At 40.3% G+C, this 18878-nt stretch overlaps 1 protein-coding gene across 1 annotated transcript in view; it reads left to right on the plus strand.

Moving 5' to 3' along the window:
* The window catches only part of ltbp1 (latent transforming growth factor beta binding protein 1), a 108442-nt gene that overhangs the window by 63199 nt on the left and 26365 nt on the right, over positions 1-18878 (plus strand). Inside the window, exons 8-14 of the mRNA XM_046071385.1 lie at positions 4950-4972; positions 5413-5515; positions 8362-8448; positions 9685-9810; positions 10190-10315; positions 13922-14041; positions 17195-17317. Coding sequence (XP_045927341.1) covers positions 4950-4972; positions 5413-5515; positions 8362-8448; positions 9685-9810; positions 10190-10315; positions 13922-14041; positions 17195-17317 — 708 coding nt within the window. The remainder of the gene's footprint in view (positions 1-4949; positions 4973-5412; positions 5516-8361; positions 8449-9684; positions 9811-10189; positions 10316-13921; positions 14042-17194; positions 17318-18878) is intronic.

Genomic DNA, 18878 nt, shown 5'->3' on the forward strand with positions numbered 1-18878 from the left:
ACGTGTTGTGCGTTCAGAGATGGTATTCTGCATACCTTGGTTGTAACAAGTGGTTATTTGAGGTACCGTTGCCTTTCTGTCATCTCGAACCAGTCTGCCCATTCTCCTCTGACCTCTGACATCAACAAGGCATTTTCATCCACACAACTGCTGCTCACTGGATGTTTTCTCACTGGAGATTTGGACCATTCTCTGTAAACCCTAGAGATGGTTGTGCATGAAAATCCCAGTAGATCAGCAGTTTCTGAAATACTCAGACCAGCCCGTCTGGCACCAACAACCATGCCACCTTCAAATTCACTTAAATCCCCTTTCTTCCCCATTCAGATGCTCAGTTTGAACTTCAGCAAGTTGTCTTGACCACGTCTACATGCCTTAATGCATTGAGTTGCTGCCATGTGACTGGCTGATTAGCTATTTCTGTTAACAAGCAATTTAACAGGTGTACCTAATAAAGTTGTCGGTGAGTATGAGGCTTAATTGATGTCCTTGATCATTGTAAATGCACAGACTATGGTCACAAATATATATATATATATATATATATATATATATATATATATATGATAATAATAATAATATATTATTTGTCAACACAAAATGCAATCTACAAATATATTTGAAATTCGTCATAATCCATAAATATAAAACACAATACACAAAAAGAAATCAGTCACTAGTTCTAAACCATAATACCATAATGAATGCAAATTATTACAAAAAATAGGCTAATTGGGCTTCACATACTATGATTCACCCAAGTAAAAATTATATACATTCATAACTGAACACATTAATTAATTACTCATTGTATCTAAATATCAGAGGCTTATACATTTACAAAGGCTGCCATTTTTAACAAAACACCAATATACTGTCTAAACACAATAGGCAGCGATTAAGGCAGCAAGATAGCCCCTGATTATTCTACAGAGTGAGGTAAGCTAAATCAAACCTTACAAGACGTCTCCATGAATCTCACAAACTAAGCACACTAATAACGGGGAACACTAAGCAATGTACAGACTAATAACAATTATTTTATTTATACTGTTTAAGAAACTGCAGGAGAAATTGGTTTGCACAAAATCTTTTCAGACCTCATGGGTAAGTAGGAGCAGAGATAGACCACAGCAAACATAGATTGTAAATATTAAACTTTATTACAAAGGCATACTTCACCAACCAAACTATGAATGGGTGATAATAATTCAGCACATGAGTTATCATGGAACCCACATGAACACAATTAAAGTCCACACAGGATTAATTACACAGAGTGCAGTTTGGAGTGGCATATCTGGGTCCACATAGCATGTGCGTCTTCCCACAAGAAAAACTCACACAACAGAGCAATCCCACGCCATGAAATAAAAACGATTAATTTGTAATGAATACGGAATATTAACACACCCTGTCCCCATTACCACAGTGTTTCTCTCACTAATAATATTAACCGCCGGTGAAACCAACTGTAAATACAGTCAAAGTGTGGACAGATGAGGCTACAGCAGCTATACAGGACTGTTTTGAGTGCACAGACTGGCACATGTTCAGAGAGGCCACCACCCTGGAGAACCACGTCAACCTTGAGGATAATACATCATCAGTGACAACATACATCAGCAGATGCGTTGATGATGTGGTGATCACTAAGACAATAAAATCATTCCCCTGGATGAATGGAGAGGTGAGGGCTCTATCCAGAGCCAAAAAAGCTGCCTTATGGTCAGGTGGTAAGGAGGCCAAGTGGACACAGCAGCAGAGACTGGAGAGAAACCTCAACACCAACAACAACAAAAAAGATATGTGGCAGGCCATCAAAAACATCACAGGCTGCAAAAGCAGGAGCCCCCCCCCATCATGTGTGAGGCCACATTACCAGATGAACTTAACACCTTTTATGCTCACTTTGATCTTCTCAACAAGGAGTCAGCTGTAAAGTCTACTCCACCTCCAGAAGACCGGCCCCTGTCAGTATCCACAGCAGATGTGAGAGTAAATATGAGGAAAGCTGCTGGGCTTGATGACATCTTTAGCAGTGTAATTAAAACATCATTTGCTAGCTGATGTTATTATTGGAATTTTCAACATCTCACTGTCTCAGGAGAGGGTTCCCACCTGCTTCAAGACAGCCACCATCAATCCTGGACCTAAAAAGTCTGCAGTGTCCGGTCTGAATGACTGCCGCCCTGTGGCTCTCACCCCCTTTCTGATGAAGTGCTTTGAGGAACTGGTTCTTCAGCACATAAAGAACAACATCCCAGCCAGCCTGGACCCTCAGCACTTTGCTTTCAGAACCAACAGATCCACAGAGGATGCCATCTCCACTGCCCTCCACTCAGCCCTCACACACCTTGAGAAAAACAACACCTACGTCAGAATGCTGTTTGTGGATTTCAGCTCAGCGTTCAACACAATCTCCCCGTGAAGCTGATCAGCAAACTCTGCACTCTGGGCTTGAGTACAGCTCTTATTTTGAAAGGCATATTTAGGAGACATGACATCACAAAGCAAGCAATAGCCCTGATTGGACTGCATTTGTGGATCGTATTCACAGTCTCCATGGTAAAACAGTTTCAGAATGATTTGTAGACCAATGGAAATACAAATACACTGTGGTCTCAGAGATGACACTTGATTGCTGAATTTGCACAGAATTTGACAAAAGACTTTTTTTCTAAAACAGTAGTGTCAAAATTCTGAAAACAAATAGGACCCTCACACGCAGACAAATCATTTTGCATTCATTTAAATTCTGGTTTTCAAGTTACTGATTCATATTTGTTGATCATTTGTTGTGGATTTCAACAACATTTGTTTTGTGTTTACAAATTGTAATATGTATGTATGAGTCACAGTGTGTGCATTTACAATGATAATGATATCAATTTACCCCCATACAGTTGCTTTCTCTTATTGTATGCATGAAAATACTACATACAAGATGAGATTAAGCTACCATACTTCTATTTAACACAAAGAAGTAATAATGTAGATCACCAACTAATGACTGTTTTCATTATTGCATTGCATTGCATTAAAAAAACATAAATCATTTAATGTGAATTGTCAAAATGTCAGAAAAGGCTCTGGGAATTTATCATAATTTGTTCAATGTGATGTTTTCAAACAGCTTGTTTTGTCTGACCAGAAAATCCCAAAGAGATTTAATTTACAATTTTAAGTGTTTGTTGTTGTAGTACTCATTTTGACCAAGTGAATTTTCAATTTCTCAATGCACTCTAAACACAAACATTTTGAGTTAGCAAGTTATGTCATGTCATTCGTTTTTCTAGGAATGGACTGTATTTTAATTGCTGCTTCACTTGAAAGAAAACATGTAATTGAATGCGTTACAAACTGACGCCAATGGGTCTTGACTATGCGTCCATATGTGACGAGTTGGGAGTAAGAACAGTAATTGAGTCTCTGCTCTAAATAAAAATCATGTTTATTTGAAGTATTGCATTAAGGCAATACATAATGAGACATTAGTACTGCTGTTTTGTACATTAATGTTTGAGGTGTGGTCTGAATTTATCAGCCCACTGAAAAATTTCCCACTGAAAAATGCCTACACTACGTTGAGACACTGCAAGTTAATAAAACACATGCAAACACAAGAAAATAAAGAAAGGAATCTCACCAATTTGACAACATAAATGTAGCATTTAGAAAAATACTGCAAATACAGAAAAAATAACCAAACAGGACACTAAAAAGTGATGAACATGGCTATGACTGTTTCCATGGTTTGGGTCAGAATTCTGCTTTTCCAGTTTGTAGGCTTTAAAAAAGGGAGATGACTAATAAACAAGTATTTTATTTTTCTGGTATTTTTGTCTAGAGTAAAGATGGGAATAATCAAGAAATCCTGTCTAGTAAATACTGAACTAAATGTCACTACTTTACAAACAGAGAGACACACAAAGGAAATGTACAATCCGAAAGCTGAGGTCTGATCTCTCTGTTATCTTTCTGCTATCATTGTCAGTATGAAAACGCATGATAAAGTGTGTTCAAGCCATTTTCATCACTTATTTTGTGGATTTTGTTACGTTTTCTGTAACTCTGTATATGTGCATGTTTTTCAAATGCTGCACATGTGTTGTCAAGTTGATGAAGATCTTTTCTTATTTTGCTTATTTTTCTATTTGCACCTGTTTTCTAAGGTTGCAGTGCATTGAGCTCTCAGGGCCACCGTACTACACTGAGGGATAAACAGCAATTACAGCTCCAAAGTAACACTAGAAACCTTGCCGTATGATACCTCTTGCATGTGATTATAAACCCAGATCCTAAAAGAAACATCCCTCATGTGACATTTGTTTGTAGAGGACAAGGATTAAAGTGGTTTGGACCACATTCTTTCAAACACAGCCCAGCCCACAGCCCTTCAGAAGAGGGAGAGAGAGGGGGAGATAAAGCTGGCTGAGAGAGGGAGAGGAGCTTCACCCTCTCCTGTTATTATTCAGGACATGCTTGGCAGCCACCAGGGGAAGGAGAAACTTGCAACATCTTAGCCAAAGCCAGACTTTGAGTCCAAATTACTGCTAAGCTTCGCTGGAGCAGAAGAGTATAGAGTTTTCCAGGCACACAGGACAGGTTTCAAAAACAATTGGACAGAAATCCACCACTCAAAATCTGTGTAGATTAGTATTTGGATACCACCAGATAGTAATGTGGCGCCTGGCAGCTGTACAGATTGGCATTTTGGAAGCACAGAAAACCGTGCTGGGTGGGAAGAAGAGAGGAGGGATTTTTTAATATCCCTGGTGTTGTTATATTTTACTATGAGTGTGGTCTGCAATGTTTATAACCTTTTCACAACATGAAACCACAGTCTATGAATAATTATTTAAGATAGTAACTCCCCATGATACAAACACTAAATTATGTTACAAACTTACATTTAAAATGTGTTATTTCTTTTTTTCTGTGGTCAGTAGCAACAACTGCACCAGATCAGGTAGGTTGGGAGCTTCAATGAGTGAAAATGTTGAAGCAGTTTGCATGCACAGAGCCGCTGAGGAATTGCAGAATCACCTTTGCATGAAGTCAGAAACGTTGCTGCATGACTTTCGGCTGGTCAGCACTAAGCAGTGAGTCAATGTGTACATTTTTAATAGATTCTCACTGTCCCAAAAATCCAGACAAGAAGTATATGCAGAAATGGCAGGCATTTTTCTTTCCGGCTTTTTGGCTAAGCTGTTCAGCTTTGCTCTGTTTTTAAACTGCGGTCAGTTGCCATGCAAGCTGAATGCTAATCTGCTTCACAGCACAATGCTTGTATTGCATGACAGAAGCAGTGTGCAAAGCTGAAATAATTAAATTTGGACTGAAAGTAATGCATACGGTGCTCTGTTGACCTTGTCCCTTTGTATTATTGTGTGTGTCTTGTCATTGAAGGAGCTGGTAGTTCCTGTGATTAGTTACAGGCCAGTAGTTGAACCTATCCTGCCCCAGCTATCTCCGGGTGTATCCACTGTCAAGATCGAGGCAGCTTACCCAGGTGTCTTCTTCAATACCCTTTAAACTCTGTGGTACGCTGGGCAGTTTAGGACATCTCAGGCACAGCTTGTCAAGCTCCGGGCACTTTGCCAGCCTCAACTGTACTACAACTGTAGTATATCAGGTCCAGTTGTACTGTAATTCACACTTGTAAGTTTGGCAAACATGTGAGAAAAACAAATGATGCATGCTAATATAGCACTGAAAGGACAGGTAAGCTAAGAAAGACAGACTGCTGAAAGTACAGGTGAGTCTGCTGCTGACGAGATGAGTCTGATGTCCTAAAAAGGCCACCGTACTGTGATCTTTCTGCACTAGCATTATAAGAAGTAGTTAAATTATATACATATATACTATTTATTTATGACATTTGCAACTGGTCTTTTAGTGTTTTATCATTTCAGAACATTGATCTCCTTTACTGATAGAGCTGCCACTTTTTGGAGGTTCTGTGATGTACATATTACTTTCTAGTCCTCGGTATTTGATATTTATATGGTCATAAATTTATACAATTTATATGAAAAAGGCCCGAGCATGAAACATGCAATTTTGGCAACATGCTCAAACATTCACCAAACTTTGCACAAAAACCAAATGTGGTGAAAATTTACCCGTCGTATGGTTTTTGCGCACGAGCATGGCAAAATGGCTCGCAAGCGCCCCCTAAAAAGCAGCCACTGGGCCACGTTTCACCGTATTGTACAAAATCTTTGTGGCATATGTATCGGGCCCAGACCTTCATAAACACCTCAGGAAGCGATGCCCTAAATCCAAAAGGAAGTCGGGCATTTTGAATTTAATGGTCATATTTGGTGTTTTACAGGTGCGTACTTTAACAAACTCCTCCTAGGGAATTAATCAGATCGACTTAAATTTGTTCTGTGCATTCTAAAGGCATTGACCATGAAAAGCTGTGCTATCTGTGGGTTTTCGTGGAAGGGTGTGTACGTAGTGTGGCTTCGAATATCGATGATTTTCCATGAAACAGGAAGTTGTTATAACTTCAGTGTACATGCTCAAATCTCTAATGACCTTTACATGTTTGTTAGAGTCCCAACCTGAACACATTTACATGCCAATTTTCACTCAATGTCATAGCACGGCCTACTGGCAACGGGAAGTAAACCCTTTGTGACACAAATCATTTGATATAATTTACAATGCATTTTCAAAGCGAGGTTCACGATTCTTGTACTGGTACACACTATATAATTAGCGGGTGTTGTCTACACAGGAAGTGGCGTTTAACTCCTTCATCACTGGTCCAAAACGCACTATAATTCAGGGCCGCGTCTCCTGACCTCCAGCCATTGTGCCTCAGCCGTGCCACGCGTCACGACGTGAGGTTCCAACGCTGCTTGCAGCTTTAATTGTTAATTATCATGCATACCAGTATAAACTAATATTCTGCAATAATAATAATTTCCATGTACAAAGTAATGATGGGACACTTAAAAGGTTTCTTCAGCTTGAGCTCATGTATGTTAATGCATGATATTCAAGTTTAGATGTGACGTAAAAAATTATTTTCCTCTGAATATGAAAGTAGCATTAAATCACACGGCCGACAGCATTCATGGGTAAATGATTTGTTATCTTACTAGCTTGTAGTTATATAATGATGGACAACGAGAAACACTTATTGGGCACTAATAGATTTACCTGCCTGCTACTAAACACAATCCCTGTTTGTCTCCAAAACAACATGCAGTTGTAGATTTATCAGCTGTGTTTATATAATACCATCTTTTGTTAAACTTTATACTGAAAGTGCTCTGTTGGGACATTGAGATGTGGAAACAGATGTGGTCATTGGTCTGAATGTTTGTAGAATCGTTCTGTGGTGACATGTTGTGTAATCTTCTGGACTGACGTACCTGGTCAGCAACAGTGCTTAGGTGGGCTCTGGTATTCAAATGATGATCAGCTGGTATTATAGGTCTAATCTTTGCCAAAAAAATATTCCATTCTGTTAGTCCAGCACCAGGGCTTTGTCTCTTTACCACAAACCAAGTTGAATCCTTGCATTCATGCAGTTTATGCCAAATTCTAACCCTCTCATCAGCATGTCGGACAACATTGCTCTTGATAGCTGCGAGGAGTGGTACTCAACAACTTAGAGGGTTAACGAAATGAACATTCAGGGTTGCCCTGCACAGTGCTAATGTACTCTTGTGTGTATACCTGTAGCCTTGCTGTTGCCTTGCAGGATGGTCATTCTTCTCTGACCTGTCATTATCGGTGCATATTCATTCACAACACTTCTGCTGAGTGAGGATGGAAGAGTCGGGTTGGCTGTCATCTGTCTGTTCAAATTTTTATACATCTTAGCCACTACTCGCTAGATTGTCACAAATTTTGGCAGGGATGTTCAAGGTCATTCAAGGAGCATGACATGGAATTATTTTGTCGACCTTTTGTTTAGCATCTATTTTGTCTGATCGTCACAGTAAGAGGAAAACAGCGAAATTAGACTGTAGAAGAGATAAATGAACAGGCTGATGACTGGATTGCACTCATAGATAACAAAAGGTATCTGCATTTTCATGTTTGTGGAGAATATAAGCTCTGGAAAGATAAAGTTACGAGTTGAAGGCATTGAGGTTTTTTTTAAGTAATGAGAGTTATACCACCTTCTGTTTCCAAGGCAGGTTTAAGAAGAGCTAATTCGGCTTTGTATTTTCTGCATAACATAAGTTGTACTGTGTTTTACAAATACAGGGAAAAAATGGTACTACTGCCTTCTCAGAGCATTCAAGATGTAAGTACCATGTTTGGAAAAAATGGGTAGCAATATCAACTGGATGGAATTAATGCCTGCAACTATGTGTTTTGATTCGGTAGAGGTTGTTGAGAGGAGCTCTCCACCTGCACCAGTCGAGATCCTCCCATCAAATGCAGGCCAGGACATCGCTCCCACCCAGTCAGCTGGTAAGACTAAAACATTCTTTTCTTTTTTCCTCATCCGTTGTGGTCTATTCTCATCTGTTTTTAGAGTTCTCTTGCAAGTTAGTCAGGTGAAGCACAGCTGAAAGGGTGCTGGTTGCTAAATGAATAGTCCTTGGTGTGTACCTGATCCTCTCCAATGTGTCCCTTGTTCAATAAGACAGCTTTGGAGTTGTTCGGAGCCATATTTCCTCTTTTGATATAGCTAGGCTAGCTTTTTTCGGGGGGGGCGGCACGGTGGTCCAGTGGATCACACTATGGCCTCAAAGCAAGAAGGTCGCGGGTTCCCGGCCTTTCTGTGTGGAGTTTGCATGTTCTCCCTGTGTCTGCGTGGGGTTTCCCCCACCATCAAAAACATGCTAGGTTCTTCAGTCAGTACCATTGACCAGACACTGATATAAAAATCGGGAGTTACCTTTTTCCTGCTGTCTCCACTTTTTGTGCTGAGGTTATATACATTTGATTTGAACATTCAAACTAATTAGTATGAAATATTTTTCTGAAATTTGTTCTTAGCAATTCACAAAGGTCCATTTACTAACTATGTGTTCGTCAGTGGATGGAGTTTCCTTAGTTCAGTATTGATTGAATATTGCAGAATACTTACACAGAAAGAAGCACTGTGGAATTCATCCACACATCCCTCTCAAAGACTGTTGGGCAACGAAACAAACAGGCAGACTGTGAAATCATGGCCATTCTATGGTAATGACTTGATTTCACTCCTAAATTTCAGGAGGGAGGGATGTAAACTTTTATTTGAAGCAGTAGCTGGGCCAGAGCATGCTGAACTCAAGAGGGAACATGACCAGTTGCACTTTAAGCAAGCATTTATGAAGAGTTGAAACAATAAGACATAAAGCTTGTGCGGTATCAAGAGGATAAAATGAGTTATTGATTTGAGAGATTGTCTTTATGAGTTGCTGTGGAGAAGTCAGTTTAAATTACAGAAAACAAGACAACTGGTAGGTTGTGTTAAACTGACAATAGTAAATGAAACTAATGAATCATATGAATTTAATTAACTGTTCAGATAACCGCATTGCAGTCATCCTGCCTGCAGTTTGGTACACAGTGTGAACTTATGGTGCTTTCATATTAAGCAGTTAACTTTATTATTAAGCTCTGTATAGTGTGTGGGACCTACTGTATAATTAGTTCCAAAACTGCTGCTGTGCTAATACCCTCTCTCTCTCTCTCTCCCTCTCTCTTTTGGACCAGAGGTGGATCAGTGCCAGATCAGCCCTTATATTTGTGGCTCAGGGATTTGTTACAACACAGCTGAGAGTTACACCTGCCACTGTGATGAGGGATACCGCCTGAATGACGCCCAAACCACCTGTGTAGGTGAGGAATCCAGTGGTCAAAGGTGGTTATTGAGGTCAAAGGTCATCTTGTGCAGCTTGGCCCTAAATTATAACAAGCTGTGAGTCGGGCGATTTTACCTGAAGCTCTGCATCAGTGTTCTCTATCATGCTAAGATAACATGCTGTCCTACAATCAGTCGATTGTTTTAGAAAATAATCAGCAGATTACTCCATAATGAAATGAGTTGCAGTCTGATTCTGAAATATTTAAAAGATTAGCTCAACTAATATATATATTTACAACAAAATGACAAACATGGTGTTAGCCACTTCAGCTAAATAGAGGAGTTAAGCATTGTGTTCCCTCCAGGTGTAAACTGATGTTGTCCTATGTCGTGTGCTCTGGTGTGTATGTGCAGATGTAGATGATTGTCTGGAAAGCCCATCTTTGTGCTTTGGCGGTCGCTGCGAGAACACAGAAGGCAGCTTCCTGTGTGTTTGTCCGCGGGGATTCCTCGTCGATGAAGAGGGATCCAGCTGTGTTGGTAAGTACTCAGCTCATGCTGCCAAAGCATACTTTGATGCTTCTTTGAAAGACTCTGTTACATGTAGACAATTTGTTCTGTTTTCCTATGCACACACACAAACACACGCACGCGCAAACACGTGTAACAGGCTGAATGTAACACACACCAAAAGCAGAAACTGATGTAATGAGTTCTGAATTTGGTGAAGTGATACTCATCGTTCTCTCCCATCTAAAAAGGACTGCTAAATATTCTGTTCTACTGTCTGCACTGGTTGGTGTGGTGGCATTCCTGAACTCATATGATTGGCATGAGTCAGATGACTGAGCTAAGAATATCTTAATGTTTTGAGATGTGTTGTGTAAATGGGTTGTCTTTATCTTTTGTTCCACACTGAAAACTTTGCTTCATTCTGCCACTTTGCTCGTCACCTTGGAAGTGAAAAGCAGTATTACAGTAAACATACCTGTGTAATTCATACCTTATCTACAATAGGAAATGATCGAGAAAAAGTCTAAAGCCATGCCACGATTGTCCCTACTGCCTATATTGTTCATTACACTCCACCAGGAAAGTGGTGGTTGGAACTAACAATTTATCCTTTAAGTCAATATTTTTGTCATATTGTTCTTTATTGTTTCCATGAAAAACATTTGAGTGGATAAAAATAAATAAGAAAAAATTAAATAAATACATGAAGAAATAAAATTTAGGATTTTTAGGAGTTTTAGGAGATTTAAGCCCATATCTGCTGTCAACCCTATTGACAAAAATAGTGACCTAACATCTGATCTCCTTCTTTTCCTGGGTATTTACCCCATTGATGCCTTAAATGCAAATAGCTCTTACTAGTATTTATTATCACTTGTAGATCTCTCACTGTATAGATGCTTTATTGATGCTTGTATGTTGTTCCTCAAATGTAAGTGGCTTTGGATAAAAGCGTCTGCCAAATGAGTACATTTAATGTAAATGTAACAACAGCAGCAGCGTAATAAATGTAATAATTGGTACTGAAGGAAATATCTTAGGATCATTAAAAATAAAAAGGCTTACAGTGCGTTTGGATTATTCAGACTGAACATGATGCCTTTACTGTAAATTGACTGACTGACAGACATTCCTGCTGCTAGAAGGTGCACATTTCATGTCAAAACGTGCAGAAAGTGCAGCATTAAGCATTATGACAAATATGCTCTGGACAACTAGGGCCTCTGGCACTCAACAAGCATAAGCTCTGCACACTAACAAGTGCACACTAATAGAACCATATATTATTAAGTCAGTGGAATTTTGGACGAGACCGGTGACCACATTGTTACCAGCGTCTGCACCACCATCCTGCCTGCTTCAGCCCCCTTATTGGGATATAAATATGAGTCACTCTGTCATTACGTGGTTTCCTGCCATTTCAACGCAGCTTTCCCCACCCACCAAAATGATACTGAATTAGGGCTGTGAGGGTAAACAGTCCTCATGGTTATTTCCCCAGACCTGCAATAAAATCTCTTCTCCTCAGCTGTGGAGGATGAGGGATCAGATTATGACTTCTTAGAGAGGTTTAAATGGATGGGGATATGCAATCAAGGCATCTATTAATAAGATCAATAAAAAACAAGCTCAAGAGTAGAAGTTCTTAGACACATCCTAAAAATCCTAAAAAAGAGTCATTACACTGTGGTGCAAAGCCAACCAAGCAGACATTCCTACCATACATATTTGACTCCTGGACCTGTCTGCACGGGCGCTATTATTCAGTCAAAGCTTCAGAGATTAAAGAGTCACTACAGTCATCCATCCAAAGGAAGCTTAGACATGGAGACTAGACTTTATAGTGTACAGTGTGTTTGTAGAGCCTTTTCGCTGAAAACACCTGCCAGCTGTGGCCACAAGTGACAGAATGAGAGCTGTGAGCCTGAACTAAAACGGTAAAGATGAACAATGAGCTGAAGCTTACTATAAAGTTCTATAAAGCCGAGGACATGTGACACCTTGTTATTATAAAAATTAATGGATTAAATTCCTTTGACTTTCCCTTCTGTTTGTTGTCGCCATGTAGAAATGGCTCCTGCGCACAGGGTCTTCTGATTCTATGTTGTTACTGAATGATTCTGTGGCGCGTGACTTACATCCAGTGTCAACTCTCAGTGGGGAGATTTGCAAGTAATGATGTGGAGGTCAGGGTGGTGATAGGCGTGTCGCGGTTCTGTCTTATTATTAAAAGAGCACTCCTCATTTTAGCTTTTAGACACTTATTTTAAGTATCAAAATTGAACCAGCAGAAGCAGACATAATCTTTTTTCCCCAAACTTTTAGCCCGGCTCCTAGGCTGCGACAAAGATGGGAGACCAGACAATCTTACAAGCTATGAACAAGCATATTTATTTCCAAAATAATAAGAACGGAAAAAACGTGGAAGTCATCAGTCAGTAATGTAAGCATGTGTGAATATCTGCAACAAACAAACCAGAACAGCCTGCGATTGGAAGAGAGGATCTTCCCGTGGGAAGGTGGTGGTGAGCTTTGTAAGGCCCAGGTGTGACCCATGAAAGTGATGAGGACCCTCCGCCCTGACCCTGAGCCTGCAAACAAAGGAGAAAGATCAAAACAAAGGACACAGGGACACCTAGTGGAACGGAGGGGTCGTCACACGCAGTTTAGTCAGAGATTCAGGTGTATTATGCTCGTAGCTAGGCTTTGAGCCTCTAGCCTCAAACAGAGATGAGGAGCAGGCTGCAGAGGTCTCACTGTCTTTGATTTGTAAAATTGTTGGAGTTCCCCTTTAATTTAATTCCCCTTTGATTGCTTCTTTTTTCAGCCACAACCTTTCCCTCACTTTAAAGCTGCACGAATCAACGTTTTACGACACATTAACAGTGTTTCGTGTGTAGTGTAAAGTGGTGCTTGTAGTGATGAACGCACTGAGAATTATCCCCCTACTCTACTGCTCAGGAAACCAGGCGCTCTAGTAACCTGGTAACCTCAGGTGGAGACCAAGCAGAGCTGAAAAGAGAGAGGATATTCTAGCTGGGCCGCTAATGTTTCTCCGTGTCTGCTGGATGTGTAAATAGACAACTGTTCCGCTGTCCCCAAGTGGCCAGAACCTACCAGTCTTTGTCTAACCATAACCATGTGTTAGAGGGTGTCATCAAGTCCTGGCTATGTATGTTTGCTTTATAGATATTGTGACAACCTGCAACTACCAGGTTGCACCGGCTCGTTACTATATGCTACTTTGATGAACTGGTTTGAACTGTGTATGTGATGAACTGGATTTATGTTGCTACTTTGGTTGAACTGGATGGAAAAGTCAACTGAAGCGTAACTCGGAGTTGAATTGTGAGTTGATTGCATTGTGTTCATTTTGTGGTCTACTTTTGTTGTGTAGTTTTATGAAATACAATCTAGTGGTGGCTGTCTTATCTTAACTGTTATATCACTCAACGTGAGGGTGTATGTTCTATATGTGCATCCTTTGTGACATTTGTTGTGAATACTGTGTTAAGCACACAAAGAAATCTTAAAATGTTTAATGTCAGGACAGAGAACTCACTAGCATGCCTGATAAAACTAAAACTGAACCACAAAAGGCAAAGTTTCACAAATACATTTTTTCTTTCACAGATTTCGATGAATGTGCAGACAGGACAGTGTGTCCTTCTGGTATCTGCTTCAACGTGCCGGGGAGCTACAACTGTGGCTCCTGTCCTAATGGCTTCTTGGCACAGGGAGGCCAATGTGTTGGTAAGTCTAACACTCTGTGTGTGAGTGTGTGTGTGTGTGTGTGTGTGTGTGTGCGTACACTATGTACTGTCTCTTGCCCTTGGAAGGAACAGATGAGTGACGCAGGAAGTAAAATAGGTTAGAGCTGAACAGTTTTACTCCTGACTTGTTAAGGCAACATACATCCGCTTTAAAGGGTCATTTTGGTCTATATTCGGCGGCTGGGGCTTCAACGGCGGCACAACAAATGCTTTTTTTTTGCCACAGACAGGTTCAGACTGTTACATCATGGAAAGGAATCCCCTAAGAGGGACTCCTGGTGACACCCTTTGTTTTTATGAGGAAACTGAAGTCTCGCTTTAGGACAGTTCTCTCTCTGAAATCTCAAGAGAGGAGAGTTGTTGCAGGGAGACGACAGTGGAAACGTGAGTCAGAACTATAGAGAGGAGTTTGTTGTGTTGGAGTAACGTTTGGAAATAAAGTCTTGCAAGCACTACCTCTATGAACACAAAAACTCCTCAGCATTCAGAGAGCTGCCTCTGTTCAACAGATCAATAAAGTCCCGTTTCAACACGTCAGACTGTTGCTTCAGGTCATCAGATGGAGCTACAGGGTCCTGCAGCAGTGGTGCAAGCCTGTTCTGCAGGTGAACACTTGATTGTTGGGAAGGTTTGTTGCTAACTCTCCCACTTGCAGCTGTCCACGACTGTACCCTACCAAGAACAGGGGTTGAAGAGGGGCTCTGCCTGGATGACCATGATGATAACTACCCAGTTGCTTCACAAATCTCAAGGCTCTGCCTGGTACTCTTCCTTCCAATTCCCAAGGAAATGATTTACTCCCAGGCTTTGCTCCAAGAGAGTTCCAGGGACTTGTAAATGTATTACCCGGTACACAGGCCTCTTGTTTCTTGGTAGTCCTGTTAGTGCTGTGTGTTAGCATGCTCTTTGAGTCCATGGTAAAGTATTCCCACGCACTCTGCTCACTTTCACATTCACTTCCAACCGGTGGATTTTGTTTTCCAGCTCTGCAATTTTTTGTAGATGTTTATGGAAGTTGTCCAGGGAGAAGGGGGGGACATCGTGCTGCTAATTAAATACAACGTTTCCAGTCACTGCAGTACAGGCTTATGCTGTTGGTAGTCCGTGCTCACGTAGTTCTGGAGAGTTCATAAAAGTCATAAAATATGGCAATGGTCTACTTTATCTAAATAAATCACAGTCTTATTTATAGAAGAAGTATCCAGGAGCTGCTGCTCATAATGTCTAGTAAAAAAACCAACAAGAATCTCAGTAAAACAATGCAAACAGAGGCGAGAGCAAGCGTCTAGCCATCAAATGATATAGAAAGGAGTCCAGGAAACCCATGCAGAATAAAATATCGCAACAATCAAGCAATAAAGCCAGCGAACCATTCCAAAACACACAGTATGGCAGACGTTTTCCTGGAAACCTAAGGTGTGCCCATCTCTCCTCTTTCAGTAGTTCGCTGCTCCTGTGTCCCATGTGACACAGGGTTAGCTGTGAGGTTTTGACTGTTCACACCACACGAGGCGAGCCAAGCCACAGTGGGGTGGCAGTGAGTGGTGGTGGTGGCGAGAGGAAATAATTAGGCCATGCAACAGAGTCCTTTATAGAAGTTAATAACCCAGCTCACAGATGTTTACATGACACTGCCAAACTCAGGGAAATGTCACATCGTCTGGACTGTGTGTGTGTGTGTGTGTGTGTGTGCGTGCAATGTGTTTTAGCTACTTCTTATACACATACATACAATGTGTTCTTTATTTTTACACCTGAAAACAAGTTTATACTAAAGAATAGGGATCAGTGGAAATGCACCACTGACCACATTTTTTATTGTTTTGTTATTGTTTATTTACAATTTGGGTTTTATTTTTGTAACTCTGGCAATTAGTTCAGCTACTCACAAGTTGCTGCTTAGCTCTCAGAATGAGGCAACATCACTAAAGACAGATCTAAGCTCTGGTCTAGTGGTGTCTTGGTTGGAGGGTATAATGTGTTATTAACAACCATTGACAACAATGTAAGAGCGTTTTACACTACAGCTAACTTGAACACCAACATACTGGATGTCAAAGCAGCCACAGCAACTGCAGTCAACTGCAGGAACTAATGCATGGGAACTGAGGGAGATGAAGAGGAAGAGACAGGGCCTGGACAAGAGGGAGAGATGTGACCCACGACAAGTTCATGATAGTTTCTACCAACGCAGCTTAGTGAGGATCCAGACGTTTCACTGAGGAGACGTCTGTCTGTCACTGTTAGCAGAGACTCCAGTCTGCAGTGGAGTGAAGACACTTCACTGATACACCACAGAGCTGCAGAGGAACATTGGGATTCATCTCAATGTCATCTGTCTGTTCATATATTCTCTCTTTCTCTGTCTCTCTCTCTCTGTGAGTCTGCATCCCACTTTTTTCGATGGTTTTTATAATGCGTTTAGGGGTGCTGTCGGGGTTGCTGCACCCCTTCTTCCTGTCTGCACACAGAGTGAATTAAGAAGGTTTAGTTTATTTTAAAAGTTGGTAAATTATTCAATTCTTGCATTTCAGTCGGGGCCCTTTGGAGGGCGGGTACAAACAGCAGCGAGGAGATATTTGCTGAATTGGACAAAAAGACATGCAATGGTTTAGGATTGCATACCTCATCTGTAATGGCGAAAGTGAGGGAACTAAAACCTCTGGTGTCGTTGGAGGTCATGGTTCTGGATCAACAAATTATGGAATTTCAATAATCAATTACAGTAGATTTTGGTGCCACATAAACAAAGTTTAATTATTAAAGACCATTTAATATTGTCATTGTATATCAATGGAATATTGACCAATTATAATATGCCACTCCAATTAAGTGTTAAGCCCTTGAGCATTTAATTAGATCAGCGCTCAACACTGTGTACCACTCAGGCTATAAATCAATCCCCTCACTGCTTCTACAGTATATGAGAAGTAGTGTTATACAGTACAAGCATCTTGTTCATTACTGTGTACAAATGGTACTTATAGCACTTAACTTAAACATTAATGTATAATTTTCCATCTGATAATTTATTGCACATTGTTTAATTACTGCCAGAGTTAGAGAAATCAGTTTCGTGAACTTTGCATTCTGTTTATGTGATGTGGTTGTTCTACTGTTTGTGTTGTTTCAGATATAGATGAGTGCCAGGATCAGCGGGTCTGTACCAGAGGCCACTGCCAGAACACTGAAGGCTCCTTTATCTGTCTGTGTGGGCCAGGTTTCAGAGTGTCCCCAGCTGGAGACCACTGTGATGGTATGATATATATACCATCACATTTTAAGGACAGTACTATAATTTTAATAATAAAATGTGTTTATTGGGAGCTTTTCAAAACAACAGTTACAATGTTCTTTACAATATAACAGCTTTCAGACCACGGGAACCTGTAGGTGGTGATGTGCATATGTGCTATATTGCTTAGATAGATCGAGAGATAGTTCACCATCAGCAGATTGATTCAGAAATAGTTTCATTTCTGAATCAATCTGCTATCATTAAATCCTGTGGTTGGTCTGCTTTAAGGCCTCAGTATACTCCATCAGAACTGCCTCCAACTTGGTTGAATAGCTTCAGAAACCACCTCCCAAATGGGCCAGGGTTTAAACTCTTTCAGCTCTCTCTCTTTATTCTTGACATGACTATCCCAGTCACTTTTCATGTGAGCAACCAAGGTCAACAACATGAATGTCTCTCTCAAGAGCGACTGTCTGAAAACATTCTGCATCATTCGGATAAGGAAGAATCCCTGTTGCCTTTAGATGTGGTCAGAAAGCACGTCCTCTTTCTTTTCAAGCATAACCTGACCCTTAATTTCACAACACAAATAAACGTCCAGAGTTTGACCGGTAACAGACCGAGACGCTCCAGTCTCAGTCCAGTTGTTAAGTCTGCACCAGAATTTGATTCACAGCAAATGTCCGTTTAATCCAAACCCAACAGGTCTGGTGTAAAAGCACCATTACTTTATTAACTACGAATGGCTTATAGTTCACGTGTGTGTGTGTGTGTGTGTGTGTGTGTGTGTGTTGATTTTGTTTTATGGTGTCATATTGTAAAATATACATGATCATTGTGTGATACTGCCGCTAGCTATAGTTTTAATTGAAGAAATGAAATTCACATTATCCAGTTAAGCATCCATTGTATCTTATTATTTCTTGTCTTCTCTCTTTATAATATAAAAATAATGAATGTGATTTTTTATTTACAGGCTAAAACCCTATAGGCTAAACAATGGTTACGTTAATATTACGGGTGTAAAAGTCCTCAAAATATATATATTAAAGTACAGCGAACTGCTGCTCCTGGTACATTTTTGAGAGAACTCCCCTTTTTGCATCTTTTGCTTATTATTTTCATATAAAAGATGGATGGACATTATTGTACTTCAGTCTGATGGTCTCTATTTAAACCAGAAAGGGCAATGTATAATTTTGTTGTTGTACTAAGCTGTAAGTGTTAATGAAATTCAGTTATCTAAATATATAGTTATTTCTGATCTTTGTCTCACCTGACACCGTGATTTAGTGCAGATGTCAAACAGGAAAATGTGGCTATGGTAAATATCTGTTTTATGCTTCTATGTGGTGGTGATGGAACAGTGGATAAGAAACATGCCTTTGATGTGAGAGACCCGGGTTCAATTCTAGTTGCTCCAGAGGCGTGCGACCTCTGACATGTATAGCAATTGTAAGCATCAGATAAATGTTCTAATGCACTGCTGATTGAAGACATGTCCAAAATGTTGTAGACATAGATCACTACGCACAGTAGCACCGAAAAAAGAAAGAAGGCTGAATGATCCAGCTTCCTT

Source organism: Micropterus dolomieu, linkage group LG15 (assembly GCF_021292245.1).
Source record: "Micropterus dolomieu isolate WLL.071019.BEF.003 ecotype Adirondacks linkage group LG15, ASM2129224v1, whole genome shotgun sequence".
Classification (NCBI taxonomy): domain Eukaryota; kingdom Metazoa; phylum Chordata; class Actinopteri; order Centrarchiformes; family Centrarchidae; genus Micropterus; species Micropterus dolomieu.